The 23,332-nt window shown below is 44.2% G+C and overlaps 1 protein-coding gene across 8 annotated transcripts in view; it reads left to right on the top strand.

The window, feature by feature from the left end:
- UBR5 (ubiquitin protein ligase E3 component n-recognin 5) overlaps window positions 1–23,332 on the top strand; it is a 1,080,924-nt gene that overhangs the window by 48,386 nt on the left and 1,009,206 nt on the right. For all 8 annotated transcript variants that reach the window (XM_033933084.1, XM_033933089.1, XM_033933086.1 and 5 more), the window contains exon 2: window positions 2,052–2,096. In XM_033933084.1, coding sequence (XP_033788975.1) covers window positions 2,052–2,096 — 45 coding nt within the window. The remainder of the gene's footprint in view (window positions 1–2,051; window positions 2,097–23,332) is intronic.

Genomic DNA, 23,332 nt, shown 5'->3' on the forward strand with positions numbered 1-23,332 from the left:
TAGGGGGCGAGGTGGAAGGGTCATGGCGAGGAAGAGTTGGGTATGGGAATTTAGAATTTGTTAAACAGTCGAGTTTTCAGGGATTTTCTAAAGTCTGCGTATGTAGTGGCCTCAAGTATGGGCTTACCAAGCCATGTGTTCAGCCTAGCTGCCTGGAATGATAACATTCTATCTAGAAACTTTTTGTAATGGTAAGATTTCAAGGAGGGGTAATTAAATAGGTTTGTTCTGCGAGTGCTCTTGTTGGACTCGTTGGGGGAGTACTGGGAGATTAGGTAAGCTGGAAGAATCCCAAAGACAGCTTTGTAGCAAAAACAAGCAAACTTGAAGAGGACTCTGGATTCTGCGGGTAACCAGTGGAGTTTCTGATAATAAGGGGAAATATGTTCCCATTTTTTTTTAACTGTGGATTAGTCGGATTGCGGTGTTCTGAATTAATCTCAGCTTGTTGAGGTTCTTTTTATAAGCTCCTAGGTATATGATGTTACAGTAATCTAGGGTGCTTAAGATGGATAATTGTACTAATAAACGGAAGGACTTTTAATCAAAAATTTTTTTGCGAAGTTTCCAGAGGACCAAAATATATTTTTTAAACAGTAGGTTTGTGTGGTTTTCCAGGGTTAGGTGTTTGTCAAGTGTTACCCCCAGAATCTTTATGGTTTGGTCAATTTTGTATTCTCGGCTCTGTAGGTGAATTGAATTTTCTTTTATCTTTTCGTTGGGTGATGCCAGGAAGAATTTGGTTTTTTCTGTGTTGAGTTTCAGTTTGAAGGCCATCATCCAGCGCTCTATTTGATTTATGATGTTGGTTAAGAAGTTGGAGAATTGTGACGTTAGGGCGGTTAGCGGAATCACTATAGTAATGTCATCTGCGTAGATGTAGAAGCCCTAGGCTTTGTAGCAGGTTTCCTAATGAGCTGAGTTAGATATTAAAGAGAGTTGGGGATAGGGGGGAACCCTGAGGTAATCCGCAGCTAAGGGAAAGTTTGTCATCTTTGAATACCTGGTAGGATCTGTTCCTGAGGAATCCCTGGAACCAATTGTGAGCGTAGCCTGTGATGCCTGTGGTTTCTAGGCAGTTCAAAAGAATGGTGTGATCTACTAGGTCAAAGGCGCTACTTAGGTCCAGTTGTAGGATCATGGCGCTGGTACCTTGGGTGAGGAGGGCGTAAAGGTGGTTAAGTAGTAAGGCTATGATTGTTTCGGTGCTGTGACCAGGTCTGAAGCCTGACTGGTTGTTGTGCAGTAAGTTGAATTTGTCTAAATATGAGTTTAGTTCAGCATTTACTATCCCATCCATTATTTTGACTGCGAGAGGGATGTTTGCGATAGGTCTAAAATTGGTTAGGTTGTTGGGTGGTTCTTTGTTGTTCTTTTTAATGGGTGTTATTACAATTTGACCTAAGTTTTTTGGAAATATTCCTGCGGTTAGTTGTAGGTTGACCCAGTTGAGTAGTTTGGCTTTGAAGATGATTGGGGCTGCTTTCATTACATCTGGAGGGCAAGTGTCCAATCTGCAGTATGATTTGACGTTTTTGTTGTAGAATTTGTTTAATGTTTGCCAATCGGTCTCACTAAAGTTGGACCAGTTCATGTCTGCTTTGGCGGCGACTAGGTCTTGTGGAATGGAGTAGTCCCAGTGGGAGTCTGGAGAATCCGTTATAGAGTGTCTTAAGTTATTTACTTTGGTGTTGAAGAAGTCTGCCAGGTTGTCTACTGTCACTGTGGATTCTTCTGGCAGGTTTGTGTGGATTTGTCATTCATCCAAGGCGGTATAGCAAGTCTTAAATAAACATATAGTACGCATACAACTGCATACCCTGGTGAAATACCTAGACATACATGGTTAACTCTATATTAGTGGTAGAGATGCTGTGACTTCTGAGCTTTTTCTTTTTAAATTTTCAGTAACATATAAGAAATTTATGTAAATGTGAGAAGGAATGCCATAAATTTTCATTTTGTGTGTGTATCTTGCTTAGAATTGTTTTCAATAGATTGTTTAGACTTTTTTTGACTACATAAATTTAATTTTGATTTCTTTTCTGCAGATTAAGGGAAGTTTCGGAGAAGTTGAATAAATACAACTTAAACAGGTAAAAAAATCCCCAAAGCATTATTTTGAATAACCATAAGTTTTAACATAATTTTTTTGTTGGAGATCGCTAGATACACAAATTTTGTGTGAATGTTGAATTCAAAATATATGTATATTTTTTGTGGGGGGGTTGGGGAGGATGTTAAGTGGGAGGAATGGATTGTAGTTTCAGCTAGAACAGGGGTGGACAACGAGGGCTGGAATCCAGTCGGGTTTTTAGGATTTCCCCAGTGAATATGCATGAGATCCATTTGCATACAATGGGAGGTAGTGCATGCAAATAGATTTCATGCATATTCATTGGGGAAATCCTAAAAACCTGACTAGATTCCGGCCCTTGTTGCCCACCCCTAAGCTAGATCTTTTGTTTTCTTCGCATCAGCTCTGGTATTCTGCACTGATGAGTAGTTTAGAAACGTGAAGGCAGATAAAGGCCAGATGGCCCGTCCACAACATCCGCTATCTCTTCCTCTCCCTAATGGATCTCACATCCTGTCCCATGCTATCTTGAATTTAGATACAGTCTTCATCTTCACCACCTCCATCGGGAGACTATTCCATGCATCTACCACCCTTTCTGTAAAGAAGTATTTTCTTACATTATTCCTGTGTCACCTCTTAACTTCATCCTATGCCTTCTCTTTCTGTAGTTTTCCTTCATTTGAAAAAGACTTGCCTCCTGTACATTAATGCCATGGAGATATTTAAATGTGTCATATCCCCTCTCTCCCATCTTTCCTCCAGAATATACATATTAAGGTCTCTAAATCTATCCCCATACAATTTGACAAAAAACACTAACCAAATTTGTGGAAACTCTCTGGACCAACTTCATTCTATTTATATCTTTTTGAAGGTGTGGTCTCCAAAATTGCATACAGTATTCTAAATGGGGTCTCACCAGAGCTTTATACAACGACTTTACACTTCCCCCTCCGTATTCGTGAATTCCATATCTACGGATTTGGTTATTTGCGATTTTTGCCCAGAAATTTTTTTTTTTCATTTTTCAGGCTATTTTTAGTCCTGTAAACCCCCCCTTAAGCCTTACCTGGTGGTCTAGTGCAGTGATTCCCAACCCTGTCCTGGAGGACCACCAGGTCAATCAGGTTTTCAGGCTAGCTCTAATGAATATGCATGGAGCAGATTTGCATGCCTGTCACTTCCATTATATGCAAATCTCTCTCATGCATTTTCATTAGGTCTAGCCTGAAAACCCGATTGGCCTGGTGGTCCTCAAGGACAGGATGGGAACCACTGGTCTAGCGGGTTTTCAGGCAGGAGTGATCTTCCCAAGCTCCTGCCCCATGCAGATCGCTCACAGGAAATGGCTTGAGAGACTATGGGAGCTAAAGGCAGCCATTTCCTGTGAGCGATCTGAACGGGGCAGGAGCATGGGAAGATCGCTCCTGCCTGAAAACCTGCTAGATCACCAGGTAAGTCTTAAGGGAGGCTTTCCCTAGCAACAGCAGCAGATGAATCCAGAGACCAATGGGATAGCTCACATCTACCAGCAGGCGGAGATAGAGAAACTGATTAACAGGTGGTCCTATTGGCTGGCACTCCTCCTGTTTATTCAGTATTCTCTATCTCCCAGCAGGAAAATGTCGCTATTCAACTAGCTCCTGAATTCTGGCTGTGGCTGGAACTTTATTTTCTCCTGTTGAGGTTTCTCTTCAGTGAGACTGCCATTCTGTTTCTCCTGTTGAGGTTTCTCTTCAGTGAGCTTGCAATGCTATTTCTCCTGTTGAGATTTTCTCTTCAGTGAGACAGGGGTGTCCGGCTGCACGGTGCCGGCTTTAGAGGTTACACTTGGGCCCCCCCTTGTCCCTGCCTCACCCTCCCTCCATTGATAGAGGGTCTGCCTGGGTCTCCATTTTTTTCTTCTTTCCCTTTATTGCAAAAAAAAAAACAAACAAAAAAAAGAGACCCGGATACTGCATTCTGCCAGGTTTGTCTTGGACAACCGACGTTTACTGGCTTCACTCAGCACTATCCCACTGCTTGTGCTTGTCTTGTCTTTTCAGGCATATAAGGCGGGTTCTGAGTCGCGTGAGTACCACAGCTGTAGTTTGTGTTCTCCCCGCTGTGGTTTTGTTTGGGCAGCACTGACATTTGGTATTTCAGTTGGGCTAAGTGTGCGCAGTTTGGTGTTATGTACATTCAGACTTGGTTGGGCTGCACGGCCATTGAGTATTTCAAGTTTGCAAGTATGTTTTTTGGAGGCCTCCGGTTTTGTATCTTGCAAGCCGTGGCATGGCTGACATTTTCCCGCGTGCGTGCGGGGTACACTTCAGCTCTTCTGCTTCAGCAGAATCGGATTTCCGGGGATGTACTTTCAGTGGGACTGAGCTCTTTGTACTGTCGGCGGTGCCGCAGCGTGGTCTCTGGCTGTGCATTTCATAAGGACCGAGCTCCTACGCTGTTGGCAAAGCCGCAGCGTTGTACATTTCCTTGGGACCTAGCTCCTACGCTGTCGGCAAGCCGCAGCGTTGTCCATTTCCTTAGGACCGAGCTGTTTCGCTGTTGGCTGAGCCGCAGTGCTTCATAAGGCTGTTTCTTTTCGGTGGGCCGTTCTCCTTAGCTGTCGGCGGTGCTGCAGCGCTGCATGTGGCAGTTATTTTTGGCAGGCCGAGATCGTTCACGGTTGCCTGAGCCGCAGTGTTTGCCAAGGCGTTCATTTTCGGTGGGACCGAAGTGCCTGGGTTGTCGGACATAGATGGGCTCGATGTTCCTTTTTGTTCTATATTACAAAAAAAAAAAATAAAAAAAAAAAAATTGTAACACCAGGGAACCAATAACGCATCATGGATGCGGCCTTTGGTCTTGGGAGTGTTTATGTACACTTTGCCTGGGGTTTCTGGTGCGAGCTTGTGTTCGGCACCCAGCTTGTTAGATACGGCAGAGTGTGGTGTGGCCACTTTCGCTTGGTGTTTGCCTGCCCTGTTTATATGCCCTTTACTCCGGTTCGGCCCACAGCGCATCGCGGCTGAGTACCATTAGGTTTGGAGTTTGCCCGTGCTTTGTGCGGGTTTCTCCTTGTTTCTCTCGGGGCTTTGCCTTCTGGGAGGTTTTGTTCTCTGGATCTCTGCTTGTCATTGCAGGTGGTTGGTGACACTTTCGCTAAATCTTTCATGGTTGTTTCCTTAGCATGTTCTGCGTTGCAGCCGGATGGCGCTTCTCCTATTCCTGTGAAGGGGCTGTCTTCCTTTCTTTTTTGGGTGGCGGATCCTCCAGGTTTCGGACTCTGTTCAGATATGGTCTGGGACCGCCATCTGCTACTTCATCATATTGGATGGCCCACCTTGCAGCCAGCAAATGCTGTGCAGCTACTTGTGGCCCGGGGCCGTCTTTTGGTGGACAAGGGGGTGTCAATTCTTTCACTGAGACTATTCCTTAGTGGCTCGGTTCGAATAGGGTCCCCTTTCGCCGTTTTGCTCCCGGGCCAGGTCTCTATGCTGTCTCTCTCTTTTTGCCGCAGGTTGGTTTTTGAGAGGGGCGTAAAATATCTGGAGGTTGGTTTCATATCTGCATGGAGCGGTAACTGCAGTATTTTGATCACATCTCGTGTATCTTCATTTACTTGGCTGTATGTTTTTCCGCTATCATTGCATGGATATGGTACTCTTTTCGGAGTGCCGATCTACTCCTTCGGGGATCGCGCACCTGGAATTTTCATAGAAGGGTCCCTTTCTTCTTCCAGATCTTACGGTTCTAGTCCAGCCATTCCCCGACCTTCTGCTCTTCATTCTGAGAGGGGTCTTGGTTTCCTCTCACTGCTCTGGAGGATTTCTCGTGAGAGGGGTATTGTATGATTTCAGGTCGGGGGCCTTGACGATTTTTCTCAGGCTGCTGACGGCTTTTACGGATGCTTTGCATTTTCCTCCGGTTTCCCTTTCCTTCTTGGAGTCCCTTGTCTTGAGCTTCCTTATGTGTTTTTTGGTTCTTCCAGAAATAAAGGAAGTTATTCCATTTACATCATGGTGCCTGGGACGGGAGATTTAATCTGTCTGGGGCTGGATCTCATTCTGTTAAAGTAGTTTCTCTGCATTGTCTTTTTTCCGAGGACACACTGTGAGCAGGTTTTCCTTTTCACTAGGGTCGCGGACTCCGCTCTTGCTTCGCTTGCATCTTTTTGAGCAGCACTATCAGTTTTGATGGATGCTCTTCGCCTATCCATGGCTTTCCAAGAGGTTATCATAGAAACATAGAAACATAGAAGATGACGGCAGAAAAGGGCCACAGCCCATCAAGTCTGCCCACTCCAACAACCCTACCCCCTTGAATTTACCCCCCTAGAGATCCCACATGTGTATCCCATTTCCTTTTAAAATCCTTCACGCTGCTGGCCTGAATCACCTGAGGTGGAAGTTCATTCCAACGATCAACCACCCTTTCGGTGAAGAAGAACTTCCTGGTGTCGCCATGAAATTTCCCTCCCCTGATTTTCAGCGGATGGCCTCTTGTGGCAGAGGGACCTTTAAAAAAGAAGATATCATCCTCCACCTCAATACGGCCGATGATATATTTAAACGTCTCTATCATATCTCCTCTCTCTCTACGTTCTTCGAGTGAATATAGCTGCAATTTATTCAGCCTTTCTTCATACGGGAGGTCTTTGAGTCCCGAGACCATTTTGGTGGCCATTCTTTGAACCGACTCAACTCTCAGCACATCCTTTTGGTAATGTGGCCTCCAGAATTGTACACAATACTCCAGATGAGGCCTCACCATGGATCTGTACAATGGCATTATAACTTCGGGCTTCCGGCTGATAAAACTTCTTCGGATGCAACCCATCATTTGTCTTGCCTTTGATGAAGCCTTCTCCACTTGATTGGCAGTCTTCATGTCTTCGCTAATGATCATCCCCAAATCACGTTCCGCCTTGGTCCTAACTAAGGTTTCACCATTTAGTGTGTAAGTTTTGCATGGATTCCTGCTGCCGAGGTGCATGACCTTACATTTTCTAGCATTGAAGTTTAGCTGCCAAGTTGAGGACCAATGTTCCAATAGAAGTAGGTCCTGCGTCATACTGTCTGATAAAGTGTTTTCACTTACTATGTTGCATAGTTTGACGTCATCGGCGAATAATGTGATTTTACCCTGAAGCCCCTGAGTCAGATCTCCCACATATCGATTATGAGGGTTCCTTTTTTAGATACCTGCTTGCGTTGGACTTCTTCCAGCCAGGTCCGTCTGACGGACTCCCAAGGATGATTTCCTTTCTCATTCCCTACTTATTGATATTTCAGGGAGATTTTGTGGTTCATGTGGGAGAGCATAGTGTTTCTTGCCGGAGCCTGGGGCGATGGGTTGCTGTCTCAGGTTTGCCACCTTCTTAGGGCCCCACAACCATGCACTTGGGTTCGGTGCAGGTTCTGGGTTCCTGGGTGCTGGCTCCACTGGTAACTTGGGCTCTCTTTCGCTTGAGCACACTGCGGTAGTGCTTTGGTTCCGGGATTTCCCGGTATCTCAGGACTCCAATTATTTGGTATGCTCCTCCTGCTTCGCTCTGTATGATTTGGTGGCTCAGCGCGTTTTCTCTTTTCAAGGCATGCCTCAGTCTTTGCTGGACTTGCTCATGACCACCGACCATCCCGGGCTGGGTTGGGGGGCTCGGTGGCTTCCATCCTCAGCTCCAGGAGTCTGGTTTTCAGAGGCGACTCAGTGGTTGTTCATTCTTCTACTCTTGAGCAGGGTCAGGCTGCCTTTCTGAAGCTCCAGATCATTCTTCCTGAATACCGCTCACAGTCCCTTTGGTCGGTATTAGGATGGGGGTATTTATCTACAGCTTGGGCCGTAGGATTGTACTCAGTTGGCAGGTGAAGTTGTTCTGCTTCAATGGGTGGACTCTCATCTTCATCTTCTGTTGGCAGATCCTTTTATGGCTCAGGATAAGAGTTTGGGAAGACTTTCTCTCCGCGAATCTGAGCATGGCCCATTTCTTGAATGTTACAGTGTACAGCGCTGGGTATGTGCTGGAAAGTGTGCATGTTGGTAATAGTGTAATCTTCTGCATCCTGGATATTGAGATTTGTGGCTCAAGCGTTCTAGCTCTTTTTATGGATGTGAGATCTCCTTGACCTAGACCTCATGACCTCGTCTCTCAATTCTAAGCTTCCTAGCTTCTTCGGCGGGTCCAGGAAGGGGGAGTTAGAGGGGGTAGCGGCATGGCTCCTTTCTCGCTTCTGCCTTCTCTTTTTCGGTGTTTTCCACTGGCTGATGATGGCTTGGATTTGCCATCTCGAGCTCGCTTTCCGGGCACAGTTTTTGTAGAATCTCTGGATTGGCGGCGCCATCTATCCTTGCTGTGCGGATTTGATGAGTCTTTCGATAGCCGGACTAAGAAGTTTCCTGGTATTTCCGGCTTTGCTCGCCTAGGGTCCGATCAACATGGATATTTGTTCTACGGTAGTATTACGACCTGGTTTTTTGAAAATCCTAGGCTAACGTGTAAGGGTTATGAGGAACAGGTTGTTTCTTCTCTTATCCAGGTGCTACGGACGTCTTCTCCTGTGGCTTCTGCTTCCTTTTGGAGGTTTTTCCTTTCTTGGGTGCTTCTTCACGTTTGAACCACTCCAGAGTTCCTTTTTGACACAAGTGTATTGCCGAGGGCTTAGCGTTCAATTCCCTTCAGCTTCTAGTGCCATTCTTGGTTTGTTACAAGGGCTATGTATATTGTTCTTCGTTACTTATCAGCTTCATGTAGTCCAGTTCCTAAACAGAGTGCGGTATATTCATGCGCCTCTTAGAAAGCCCGGTTTGGAGTACAATCTTCACGTACTTCTTCTCAATTTACCGAAGGCTTCATTTCATCCTTGTCTTTTGGGACTCTAAAGGGCTGTGCTGTTGAACATGGGGTTTCTTGTGGCCTTGGCTTCAGCTCTGCAGTTTTCTATGTTGCAGGCCTTGTTCAACGGGAATTCCTATTTCTGATTTCCGAAATATGGTTTGGCTGGTACCACTATTTCTTTCTAGGGGGGTGTCATCTTTTCTTTTATGTCATGCTCACTTTTCCTTCCTTCTTCCTGGGAGGAGAAATTGGGAGCAGTGCTTTTATTCACTGCGCTTTTTGATATGTACGTAGCGTTCTCCGTGAGCTCGGTTTCTAACGACTTTTAGTTGTTTATATCTCCTTTTTGTATTCTTCAAGGGACGCCTCAAACGTATGGCGGTGTCCGAAGCCTCCATCGCTCGATGGGTCCAGGAGGACATTCTTTATGCTTGCTTGCTGGCAGGGAAGCGGTTGGCGAAGGAACTTCATGACCATTCTGCCGGAGCGATGGCTACTTCTTGGGCTCGGCCCAGAGGTTTTTTCCTTGGAGGAGATTTGTTTTGCGTTTTGTGCTTCGGTTGTTGCGGAGGCGGCGTTTGCTTCCCACCCAGATTGAGGATTGCTTTGCTACATCCCATTGGTCTCTGGATTCATCTGCTGCTGTTGCTAGGGAAGGAAAAATTATGTTCTTACCTGTTAATTTTCTTTCCCTTAGATGCAGCAGATGAATCCAGAGCCCTACCCTTTCTGGATATTGTCTCTCGGTTTTTTCTTTTGCAACTTGCGCGGTTTGTTATTATGACCAGTTGTTTTCTGTATTATTGCATTTTGAGATTTGTTATGGGAAAGAAGTTTTTTACATGCTATGCCTATTGATGTTACGGATGCTTGGGCAAGGAGCTATACTGAATAAACAGGAGGAGTGCCAGCCAATAGGACCACCTGTTAATCAGTTTCTCTATCTCCGCCTGCTGGTAGATGTGAGCTATCCCATTGGTCTCTGGATTCATCTGCTGCGTCTAAGGGAAAGAAAATTAACAGGTAAGAACATAATTTTTCCTTACAGGGCTAAAAATAGCTGGGGGGATAAGGGCAGAACCAGCCTGAATATTATTTGTGGTTTTTCCATATTTGCAGGCCGGCTCTGCCCCTAACCCCCGCGAATATGGAAGGGGAAGTGTACCTCCCTTTTCGTACTGGGCATTCTTCTCCTTTTGCACCCAAGCATCTTCCTGGCTTTGACCGTTATCTTTTCTACCTCTTTTGCCACCTTGAGACCATCAGACACAATCACCCCAAGTACTTCACCTCCTATACTACACTGTTCTCCTGGATTTTTGCAGTCCATGTGCATGACCCTGCATTTTTTAGCATTAAATCTTAGTTGCCAATTACTCGACCATGCTTCAAACTTTGCCAGATCTTAGCTCATGTTATCCATACCCTCTGGGGTGTTTACCCTATTATAGAGCTTAGTATTCCTAATAAATAAATTACCCGAGTTTGTCCATCAAGCCCCTTCCCTTGTTTAAAAGCAGACTGAAAACCCACCTTTTGATATAGCTTTCAATCCTTAACCCTACTCCTCTGCCCTCCAACCCAGTCAGCTGATTAACCGTTTCAAGTTTATTATTGATTTGATATATACCACCTTATCGTTTATTTCAAGGTGGTTGTACAATTTAAAATAGGGTAAAACAAGTAATACAATTAACATAACTTAACAAAAGATAAAGTACACGACTGGACAAACTGTATCCATGACATCTTGTTTATATGTCTTGCCTGCTTAGATTGTGAGTTCTTTCGAGCAGGGACTGTTTTCTTACTCTTTTTGACTCTGTACAGCGCTGCGTGCATCTGGTAGCGCTATAGAAATAATTAATAATAGTAGTAGTAGTAGTAGTATTCCTTCCTATCAGCAATTGGACATAGAGAAAATGAAATCTACCAGTGATATCATCAGTATAAGTTAGGATGCTGTTTGGAACAATCCAGTATTTTTCTCTCCCTTCAGCTGGTGGTAGATTGTTCTGTCAGTGCTCCTGTCCCTGGCTTAGCTCTCCGCTCTGCTGGCCCCCTTACTAGAGAATAACATGGGGAAAAAATTTATCACGTTTCCCGCTCCGTCGCCGTGAGCTCTTCCCTGTCCCCACGTGTTCAGTCTCTGTCCTCACGAGCTCAGGCCCCGTCCCTGCAAGCTCAGTCCCCATCCCATCCCCGCCCCTCAAACTCGGTCCCTGTTCCAGGCCTGCAAACTGTCAGATCCCATTCACACAAGCCTCGAATAGTTATGATTTTATAATGAACTTATTTTATTAAAGTATAAAAAGAGACAATATTCTGTACAATTGGGTCATTCCATGTCAAGTGATCAGATTCTTGGAAAGTGCCCTGCATGACCATCACGGATTTTGATGAAACTTCATATGCAGAGTCCACCATGTCTCAAACGAACTTTGGTAAAGTTTTAGTTTCGCCTGTGGAATATTTGTGGAGATATAGCCATTTGTTTGACCACATACCACAATGAAATACAGTACGACAATGACATTCTGACAACTTTGAGACACAATATCTCCCGAGCTGTGTTTCCAAAAAAACTGAAACTTAGCTACCCTGCACAACTTTTTGAGCTCTGTTCATTGCTACCAATAACAATTTTTGCCAAGCACTGATTGAATGCCTGAATTACAGTAAACTTGGCCGAAAAAATTAGTGCTCCAAAAAAAGTCAAAGTTTGACATTACTTAGCTCCCACAATAATTGAGTAATAAATGCGAAATTTGGCGCATAATGTCTCAGTACTACGTTGTTTTCAAAAGTACAATTTCAACCTCCAAGCTCTTTCCATTAGTTTACAAATTAAGTGTAAAGTTGCTAATTTGTGTAAAAAGGCCAAAAATAGGGTATTTTCAGCCTGCTTTTACAGAAAAATACCTTTTGGAAACTCTTTCAAATCAGTCTCATTAGAAAGAGCATATTTCAAACCCCCTAGAAAAGTGGACTTCATTTTTCAACGCAGGTTAACAATGGCTGAAAAAGGGGGACAAAGTTGGGAGACGTTGCCACGGCAACAACCTCTATTTCAACATAGTTCTGTCATTTTTAAAGTTACAGTTTTGTATTGACGTAGTATTACTACTACTCTATTGCGTTGGTCCATGGTGACATTGTCACTACCAGTTCAAGAGTTTGAACTGGCAACCCCATCGCCATAGGGGTCACGCCCGATAGCTGTGCAATACCAGCCACAGGTGGGCCACTTCGTCCAGGTTCCCAAGCCTCGCATTTGGTTTCTTTGTCAAGGTTCCAAAGCCTTTTGTTGGTATCTTTCTGGTTCCAAAGCCAATGATTAGGGTGTCTTATCCTAGGTTCCCAAGCCTAAATTGGGTATCTTATATGGTTCCCAAGTCGAAGTGAAGTCCACTTTGATTTTAACTGCCAGCAATCTTTATAACATTCTGTTAAATTTTTGAGCCACTTTCTTCAATGCAGTTTCTGGAAATTGATATTGGCGGCCGGATGATGTAACTGAAGGGGCACAAAGCATGCAGATGAGGTGTTGCTCTGGAACCCAACAAACGTCTTGCCTTTCTGGCCAATAAAACGAATGAGGTGGACCGTGAGGATGTATAAATTTTATCAATGCATCATTTTGTTCAATTGAGACTTCAACAACGTTGCCTATCCACCATTGATTATCGTAAGTACAGGCAACGTAGCAACCAGGAAAGATTTCGGACACTTTCAAATTTGGAATGGCAGTATCAGAAATTTTGGCAACAAAATTTATTGTGTCATTTGAAACTTTGCTGACACGAACCGAGTTTGAGTCGACTGGTACAAATTGGTGGTGCTCTCTGGTACCGGCTACTGTGCTGCTTTCATGCCATCTTTCTTCTTGAAACTTTTTGCTTTCTTCAATTTCTTCTTTTGGAACATAAATGTATTTAACTCCGTGTATATTTTGGTCACAAAAGTTAAATAGATCCTTTGGCGTCAATATTTGATCCGTTGATGGTCTTTGGAGGCTAGCCTGGGCAGCCAGTCGTTTAGTTGTTCTACCAACTCCATCGCAGGGTGATTTTCTGTGGCTAGTTCCAAAAAAATTCCATTCAGCCTCAATGTTGAAATCATTTCTGTGATTGCACAAATTCACAAAGTTCTTGTAGTTTTTATATTGTGCAGCTGAGCCGTCACTGAAGTAGTATATTTTGGTAATGTTTGTTTGAGTTACCAAAAATTCGATCAACTTTTGAATAAACACGTGTACAGATATTGTATCATGTTGCATATGATCAGAAATAATGCAACAGTTTACAACTTGCAATGTGCCCACTTCATTGAGGTAATATGCAACAAAAGGATGTACCGTAGCTTGTGAATTTTCCCAGTGAAAGCCTTGGGCGGCATCCTTTACAACAAATGAGTAATTTTCAGCGAAATCCATCAAAACGATCATTTCCGTTTCTTTTAAGCCTGTCTTCAACATCTTCAAATATTCACTTTGATGTTTTGAAATGAAATGGTGGCTTGTCAACTTCCAAATCTTGCTTGCAAGTCTTTCAATAAAGTTGTCCATGGTTAGTACGCTTGTTTCTAATGTTTCACGGTCAGCATGAACCCATTGCTTAAATTCTATTGATTCTTTTGGATCTAAATCCTTGAATATTTCTTCCAGGTATGCTGTTAGTGCTTCTTCACTAGGGCAGTTTTGACATCGTTGTAGCATACAGTTCTTGACATTTAGGTCGCACACAGTTTTTTCCATAAGAACTTTGTAGTTCTCTTTGACATTGGCGCCTTGTAGCATGAGCTTTACATTTTGATGTCGTGCAGACACACACGGAGTATGCACCTGATGCACCAACGGTTACATACCACTTTGGCCTGAGCTCACAGAATTTGGAAAAACCAATTTCAGTTCCGTATTTGTTACAGTACGCCACGTACAGCTCTTTTAAATTACACAACAGCAGCCGCTTTTGCTTTTGTACTTTTAAACCATTGAGGCGGACTGAAATGCAATCTTTTTTGCCAGGACATATTCTGCTGAATTCATCGTCTTCGTAAAAATCTTGAACTCTATTTGCAATTTCTTTTGGAAGGGACTTGCCAATTTTTGCATCAGGTATAGAACAAATGCCTTTCTCTTTCTTTACTTTTTGGGCTGTTCTGACCATGCGCTCTGAAACGCCAAACTTCATTGCTGTTTCCTTTATTGACCAACTTTTTGGGGCCATCGTCAATAATTGAACTTTCATTGACCTGTTGGATATTGCAATTTTCGTTTTCATTTCTTCAATGAGATCAGTGTAATCTTCACATAACTTGCATTCTACAGACTGACGAGACGGCCCAACTTCTTCAGCTGAAACTCCAGCAGCAGATGTAATCTTCTTGGCTATCACATTCTGCACACGTTCAATTTTTCGTATCACATAGCCGGCTTTATCTCTACTAGCTAACCTTCGAATTTTCAATGGAGAGGTTCCTAAAGCAGTCAAGTTTTGATCAACTGCATCGGAGATGCTAATATCAAAATCGTCTGAAGATGAAGATGCTGCAGTAGCTTCACTCATTGAAACGTATTGGGCTTTGCACCTACTGCAAAGTTTCTGACCTGGCTTGATATTTATTTTTGCCACTTTTCTAAAATCATTAGACATGGCAAGATCGACTTTTAACAATCCACTTTGATTTTTCTTTTCAAATGGATTACAATACGATGTTTGCTTTAATTCGTATTTGTCGAGATACTTTGCTTTGTGGTGGAGGCAGATTTGGTCTTTATCCATCAGTTCAACTTCAGAGCGCCGAGTGATAAGCAATTTTTCATCGGTTGACAAATTATGTAAAAAAAATGAGCCCACGTTTTTTAGAATAAAATGTGTCGTCATGACACTTTGACAACAATTTTTGCCCAATGGCACAGTCTGGCAGAAAAGGATTATTATTAGTAGATTTGTTGGCATCCATTTTAAACTAAATTAATAATAATGTGGATCTGAAAAAGAAAACAAGTTGTAATTTGTGATCTGCATGCAACAAAATTATCACCTCAATTTCTAGTTAGGAATAATCATTAATTAAGAACACTATAATTGTACCCAAAGCTTGAGTAAAAATAAACAGGGAAAAACAGTGTGAAAAGTGACATAATTGTAAGTTGAAACGTAGGCCGTTGCCATGGTGACATCTCCTAACTTTGTCCCCCTTTTTCGGGCATTGTTAACCTGCGTTGAAAAATGAAGTCCACTTTTCTAGGGGGTTTGAAATATGCTCTTTCTAATGAGACTGATTTGAAAGAGTTTCTGAAAGGTATTTTTCTGTAAAAGCAGGCTGAAAATACCCTATTTTTGGCCTTTTTACACAAATTAGCAATTTTACACTTAATTTGTAAACTAATGGAAAGAGCTTGGAGGTTGAAATTGTACTTTTGAAAACAACGTTGTACTGAGACATTATGCGCCAAATTTCGCATTTATTACTCAATTATTGTGGGAGCTAAGTAATGTCAAACTTTGACTTTTTTTGGAGCACTAATTTTTTTGGCCAAGTTTACTGTAATTCAGCCATTCACTCAGTGCTCGACAAAAATTATTATTGGTAGCACTGAATAGAGCTCCAAAAGTTGTGCAGGGTAGCTAAGTTTCAGTTTTTTTGGAAACATAGCTCGTGAGATATTGTGTCTCAAAGTTGTCAGAATGTCACTGTTGTACTGTATGTCATTGCAGTATGGGGTCAAACAAATGGCTATATCTCCACGAATATTCCACAGGCGAAACTAAAACTTTACCAAAGTTCGTTTGATACATGTGGGACTTTGTGCATAAAGTTTTATCAAAATCCGTGATGGTCATGCAGGGAGCCCTTGATCACTGACATGGAATAACCCAATTGTCATTTTATAAACTGAGGACGAATCAGAGGAGAATCGGGAGTAAGACCTGCATGAAAATGTAAGCAGAAGAAGATGCAAGCATAAGACCTGCATATATTATAGACGAAGACCCCTGAGAACCCCAAATAGTTATATTTCTAAGAGAGACATTGTGCATATGAATTCAAACTTCTAAGCAGTCATTTTCCTCTTTGCCAGTAAGAGAGATTCACCTTTGCTCCAGAAACCAGCAGTCAGGTCTCCTGACTGTGGCATCACTGTTTTGGGACTTTTCAGTACAGTACATGATAAGAAGTCCTAAAAAGTGTTAGCAAAGGACAATGTAATTGAGGAAGGTGGGGGCTTGCTCTCTGGAGTTATTAACCTTAGTATTGGGAATGCATTTGTCAGGGAAATATAGAAAGGTCAGTTTTGGCACCAGGTGACGTCACGCTCAGTATGGCTCCATGATAAGTGTATAGACCATTCAGTCAATAAAAATGACATATGTGACAAACCAATGAGAAGTGAGTAACTAGGTGGTACCCTAGGCTACTATAAATATTATGCCAACCGGTATAACAGGGAGAGAAGAGTGAGGAGTCGGAACCAAAAGAACATCAGATTGCTATTTCGTATGTATGCTATCCTTTGTAGCAAATATGCTGTTCTTTGGTATTTCATGTGAGTTGCCTTATGCTTATTGCCAATAAACCTATCTTATAGTCACTGTCTCGAGGTCTTTATTATGGGTTGATGATAAGATATTGCATAGAGAATGACACGGGGAAAAATTCTGTCTCTGTCACTGCCCCCATCCCCAGACCACCATCCTCTTCACTGCCCCGTCCCCATCTCCGCCGTCCCGTTTACCGCTCCGTCCCCACCATCCCTTTCAATGCCCTGTCCCTGCAGCATCCATACAAGCCTCAGTACTGCAATGTTTAGCTTATTCCTTCCTTATAAATTAAAGTTCTGGCTGCTGAACTAGAGAAAGAGATGTTCAGCTGGCAGAGCTTTGTTTATAAATTTTTATAAACACAATTAATATTGCAATTTTCCTGGTAATAATACTATTTTATCCTAAAGCAAAATAAATAAATAAATAGAAATTTTTTTTCTTCCTTTGTTGTCTGGTTTCTGCTTTCCTCATCTTCTCATTCAATTCCTTCCATACACTATCTGCCGTCTCATTGCGTCTTCCATTTGCTCTGCTACTGTGCCTCTCCCTTCAACCCTCCAATTGGTCTGGCACCCATCTTCTTCCCTCCGCACCCCCGTAGTCTGGCATCTCCTGTCTTCTTTCCTTCCAGTGTCTTTTCCCCACTCTCTATTCCCCATTTCCCTTTCGGCATCTTCTCCCTACTCTCTCGTCCCCATTTCCCTTTCGGCATCTTCTCCCTACTCTCTCGTCCCCATTTCCCTTCGGCGTCTTCTCCCCACTCTCTCATCCCCATTTCCCTTCGGCGTCTTCTCCCCACTCTCTCGTCCCCATTTCCCTTCGGCGTCTTCTCACCACTCTCTCGTCCCCATTTCCCTTCGGCGTCTTCTAACCACTCTCTCGTCCCCATTTCCCTTCGGCGTCTTCTCCTCGCCATCCCCCCACCCCCTAGCACCCTTTGCTTGGTCCAGCAGCTCCCTCCCGGCTCTCCCTCCCTCCATTTCTTTCTCTTTGTGGCGAAACTGGCGATTTCTATAAGGCTATGCACTGTATTTTAGCCGAAGCCTTGAAGTCGTGTCGCGTTGCCTGCTGGAAAAGTCTTCTTTGATGCAACCGGAAACAGGTAGTTGCATCAGAGGAGACTTTTCCAGCAGGCAACGCGACGCAACTTCAAGACTCCGGCTGTAATACAGCGCATAGCTTTTATAGAAATCGCCAGTTTCGCCACAAAGAGAAGGGAAAGGGAGGGAGATGCACGGCCGGTGGGAGAGAGGGGCCTGCCGGACCGCACGCTTGTTCACCGCGCATGCTCACCATTCACCGCTCCACGGGGCGGTGACTGGCCTTGTACCCGATCACGCGGTGACTTTTTTTTTTGTCACCGTTTCGGCTGGTTACCTGTGGCTAGCTGCGGGTAACAACCACTGTGTCATTCTCTAATATCGCAACAATCTTATTAAAACTCAAATAATACTGAACAAGTGTCACAAAAACCCCTGTCTCCCTAACAAATATCCCCTCCAGTATCGTCAAATTACTACAGAATGCTACATAGAAAAATCAAGCTAACAGAATACTTCAGTCACACATGGCAGGAATAGTGTTAGGGGAGTATAACTAGGGCAACTGATCCTTGGTCAGAGAGAGTGAACCCTAAGCCAGCTGGAAGCTAAAGAAGCACAGCCTGGGCTTTGCGGGCCCCAGTTATGTCTAATCTAGCTCTAGCAGGATACATATTTGAAATCTAAAATATTCTAATGACAAAATAAAAATAAATTAATTTTTTTCTACCTTTTGTTGTCTGGTAATTTTATTCTTCAAATCACATTGGTCTCAGGCTTTGGTTTTGGGGTCCGTCTGTCTTCATTGTGGCATGGCTGGCTCGTGAAGGTAAAATAGGTGCAAGAGGAGCTGGAGAGGAGATGCCGAGTCTGACATGGGTGCAACTTCTTTACCACAGGAGCAAGACTTTTCACCGCTCCCATGGGGCGGTAAAAGGTCTTATCCCAGGCCAAGCAGGCAGGTATTCTCACTAATGGGTGACGTGATCCAACGGAGCCCCGATGCGGACGCTTCTTTGAAGAAAACTCGAAGTTTCGAATCGCTCGCACCGCGCATGCGCGAGTGCATTCCCGCCCAATGCACCGGGCGTGTCTCCTCAGTTCTTACTTTTCCACGGAGCCGAGAAGTCTGTCTTCAACTCTCTGCGCAAAGTTCCTTCGCTTGTGCCTTCTAAGTCCGCGGTTTTGATTTTAATTGATCGTAATTGCTGATTTCATCGTGTTTTATTGTTTAAAAAAAAAATTTCTTCGTACCGTTCGACCGGGCAGGCCACATGGCCGCAGCCCCGCAGCTTCGATTTTGCGGCGGAGCTTTTTCGGCCTATGTCCTGGCCTATCAGCGTTTCTCAACTTCTTCAAGCCAAGTATCTCCTAAGTCTAACAAATATCAACTGAGTACCCCCACCCAAGCTCTGCCCAGGCTCCGCCCCAGACCCCACCCCCATAATAATAGTACTAATTGTAATGCAATTTCTTCCATCTATTTTTCATATACACACAATATAATCTTTTTACTGTATTTTTCGCTTCATAAGACACACTGTTTTTCCACCCAAAATTGGGTGGAAATTTCAGTGGGTCTTATGAAGCGAAGGTAACTTTTTTTAAACACCCCCGTCCACCCTGGTGTACCTTTTTAAAATGACCCACTCAGGGGTACGCGGGCTGACTGCTGGCCGCCACTGCTCCCTGCTCCCCGCTGCTGCTCCCTGCTGCCCGCCGCTTTGCCACAACTCAAAGAAGGGAAGGGCCAGCGTGCAGCGATTGCACGTTGCCGGCCTACAAGCCTTCTCCCGACATCAGAACTGATGTCAGTTCTGACATCAGGTGAAGGCTTGTGGGCCGGCGACGTGCAATCACTGCATGTTGGCCCTTCTCTTTGTTGAGTTGCGGCACAGAGGTGGTGGACCGGGGCCAGAGGAAGATGATTTGGCGGAGGGTAGGCAGGTTTCAGCGCGCAGGGGGGGAGGAAGGCAGTTTCTGGCGCAGCGGCGGCGAACCAGGGTCAGAGGAAGATGAATCAGCGGAAGGTAGGCAGGTTTCAGCGCACAGGGGTGGGAGGAAGGCAATTTCCGGCGCAGCCGCAGCGAACTGTGGTCAGAGGAAGATGAATCAGCGGAGAGTAGGCAGGTTTCGGTGCGCAGGGGGGGAGGAAGGCAGTTTCTGGCACAACAGGGAGAACAAAGGACAAAGGCTAGAAGGCAATGAGGAGGCACGAACTCGGGACAAGGGAGATCGGTCAAAGAACAAAGGCTGGAAGGCAGTGAGTGGGAGGGGGCACGAACTTGGGACATGGGAGGGAAGGAATAGAAAGGGACAATTCTTGGGCCTGAGTGAAGAAAGGAGGGAAGGAAGGAGACTCATGAAATCATCAGACAACAAAAGTAGGAAAAATTATTTTATTTTCAATTTAGTGATCAAAATGTGTCAGTTTTGATAATTTATATCTGCTGTGTGTATTGTGTGTATATGAAAAATGAAATGAACAGCCTGGCAGGGAAGGGGAGACAGGGTGCAGAGCCTGGTATATATTAGTACACAATTTGGTTCAGAATGTTTTTTTTTTTTTTGTTTTCCTACTCTAAATCTAGGGTGCGTGTTATGGTTCGGTGCGTCTTATGGAGCGAAAAATACGGTAATACATAATAACCACAAAATAAAAAAAAAAAACACAAAGCACACAATACGCAGAGAAATATTAATTTATCTTTTTTTTTTTTTTCAGAGGCCATGGCAGATGACTTTAAAATATGCAATGTCAGCTCAGTAACAGCTATAGACAAATATAGTGCAAAATATAGATAGCAGATATAAATTCTCAAAACGGACACATTTTGATCATTAAATTGAAAATAAAATCATTTTTCCTATCTTTGATGTTTGATGATTTAATTAGTTTCTGGTTGGACTTCCCTCTGACTGTACATCCAATATTTCTTTCCTTAGCAACAGCAGCAGATGAATCCAGAGACCAATGGGATAGCCCACATCTACCAGCAGGCGGAGATAGAGAAACTGCCTATACACAAATGCTAGGAGCCTGAGGGCCAAAATGGGAGAACTAGAAATCACTGCCAGCAAAAAGGACCTAGACATAATTGGAGTCACAGAAACGTGGTGGACTGAGGACAATCAATGGGATGTGGCCATACCAGGGTACAAACTATACAGGAGAGACAGGACACATAAAAAGGGTGGAGGAATAGCGCTGTACATAAAAGACTCCATACCCTCAACCAGGATGGAAACAACAGTACGGGCGGATGGCTTGGAATCACTATGGGTTAAGCTACAGGGAGGAACTGGGGCAGACATTAAATTGGGTCTGTACTACCGCCCACCTGGACAACCTGAAGAAATCGACCAGGACCTGGAAGCTGAACTGAGGCAGGTATGCGGAAGAGGAAATGTGGTGGTGATGGGGGACTTCAACTATCCTGGGATAGACTGGAGTATTGGGCACTCAAACTGCGCAAGGGAGAACAAATTCCTAGAGGTCACGAGGGACTGTTTCATGGAGCAACTGGTCACGGAACCAACACGGGGTGACGCCACTCTTGACCTAATCTTCAACGAACTAGGGGGGCTAGCAAAGGAGGTGGCAGTATTAGCCCCGCTAGGTAACAGTGATCACAACACGATCCAGTGCAGGCTAGAAATTGGATCATCAAAGGGGAAAAGAACCACAACGATGGCACTCAACTTCAAAAAAGGAAATTATGATGACATGAGGGAAATGGTGGGAAAGAAACTCAAAGGCAACATAGGGAAGATGGAATCCATAGAAAAAGCCTGGACCTTACTCAAGGGAACTGTGCATGAAGCGCAAAACCGGTGCATCCCCAAGTTCAGGAAAGGGTGCAAAAAAAATAGAACAAAAAACCCAGTGTGAATAACAAATGCAGTGAAGAAGGCGATAAACGACAAGAAAGCATCGTTCAGAAAATGGAAAAAAGACCAAACAGAGGAGAACCAAAAAGTGCACAAAGAACACCAGAAGGAGTGTCACCGAGTGGTTAGAAAAGCAAAAAGAGAATACGAAGATAGACTGGCAGAGGAAGCAACAAACTTCAAGTCGTTCTTCAGATACGTCAAGGGGAAGCAACCGGCAAGAGAAGAAGTGGGACCATTGGATGATGGAGACAGAAAGGGAGTAGTAAAAGAAGAGAAAGAAATAGCTGACAGGTTAAATGAGTTCTTCACGTCAGTCTTCATAATGGAGAATCCAACCAACATTCCGGAACCCGAGGAGATCGCAATAGGAGACCAAGATGATAAGCTGGTCAATTTAGAGGTAAGCCAAGAAGATGTACTCAGGCAGATAGACAGACTAAAGAGCGACAAATCGCCAGGTCTGGACGGCATTCACCCAAGGGTACTCAAGGAACTAAAAAACGAAATAGCGGAGCCACTTCGACAGATATACAACCTATCCTTAAAAACCGGAGAGATCCCAGAGGATTGGAAAATAGCAAATGTTACGCCCATCTTCAAGAAGGGCTCAAGGGGCGACCCAGGAAACTACAGGCCGGTGAGCCTGACCTCAGTCCCGGGAAAGATGATGGAGGCACTGATTAAAGACAGCATCTGTGAACACTCCGAAAAAAATGGGCAGCTAAAACCGAGTCAACATGGCTTCTGCAAGGGCAGGTCATGCCTCACAAACTTATTGTACTTCTTTGAGGGGGTGAACAGCCAGGTGGATAAAGGGGAATCTATAGACATCATTTACCTTGACTTCCAAAAAGCCTTCGACAAGGTACCACACGAGAGACTGCTTAAGAAGATATGGAACCACGGGGTGCAAGGGGAGGTCCACTGATGGATCAAAAACTGGCTGGCAAACAGGAAGCAGAGGGTTGGCGTAAAGGGCCATTACTCAGACTGGAAAGGGGTCACGAGCGGAGTTCCACAGGGGTCGGTGCTAGGACCGTTCCTGTTCAATATCTACATAAACGACCTAGAGGTGGGAACCAAGTGTGAGGTCATTAAATTTGCAGATGACACCAAACTATACAGCAGGGCTCAAACCAGGGAAGACTGCGAAGATCTCCAAAAGGATCTAACGCAGCTGGAAAAGTGGGCCGAAAAATGGCAAATGAGCTTCAACATAGGGAAATGCAAGGTCATGCACGTGGGGAAAAAGAACCCGATGTTCACATACAAAATGGGGGGAACATCACTAGGGGTCAGTAACCTGGAGAGAGACCTGGGAGTGATGGTAGACGCAACACTGAAGGCATCGGCGCAGTGCGCCACAGCCTCAAAGAAAGCAAACAGAATGTTGGGTATCATTAAGAAGGGTATTAAGACCAGGACGAAGGAAGTCATCATGCCGCTGTATCGTGCAATGGTGCGGCCGCATTTGGAGTACTGTGTCCAGTACTGGTCGCCGTACCTCAAGAACGACATGGCAGTACTTGAGGGAGTACAGAGAAGAGCAACTAAACTGATAAAGGGAATGGAAAATCTCCCATATACCGACAGATTGAAGCAGTTGGGACTTTTCTCCCTGGAAAAGCGGAGACTTAGAGGAGACATGATAGAAACCTTCAAGATCCTGAAGGGCATAGAAAAAGTAACATAGTAACATAGTAGATGACGGCAGATAAAGACCCGAATGGTCCATCCAGTCTGCCCAACCTGATTCAATTTAAATTTTTTTTTTTTTTTCTTCTTAGCTATTTCTGGGCGAGAATCCAAAGCTTTTCCCGGTACTGTGTTTGGGTTCCAACTGCCGAAATCTCTGTTAAGACTTACTCCAGCCCATCTACACCCTCCCAGCCATTGAAGCCCTCCCCTGCCCATCCTCCTCCAAACGGCCATGCACAGACACAGACCGTACAAG

The sequence above is a fragment of the Geotrypetes seraphini genome, chromosome 2 (assembly GCF_902459505.1).
Source record: "Geotrypetes seraphini chromosome 2, aGeoSer1.1, whole genome shotgun sequence".
Lineage (NCBI taxonomy): Eukaryota > Metazoa > Chordata > Amphibia > Gymnophiona > Dermophiidae > Geotrypetes > Geotrypetes seraphini.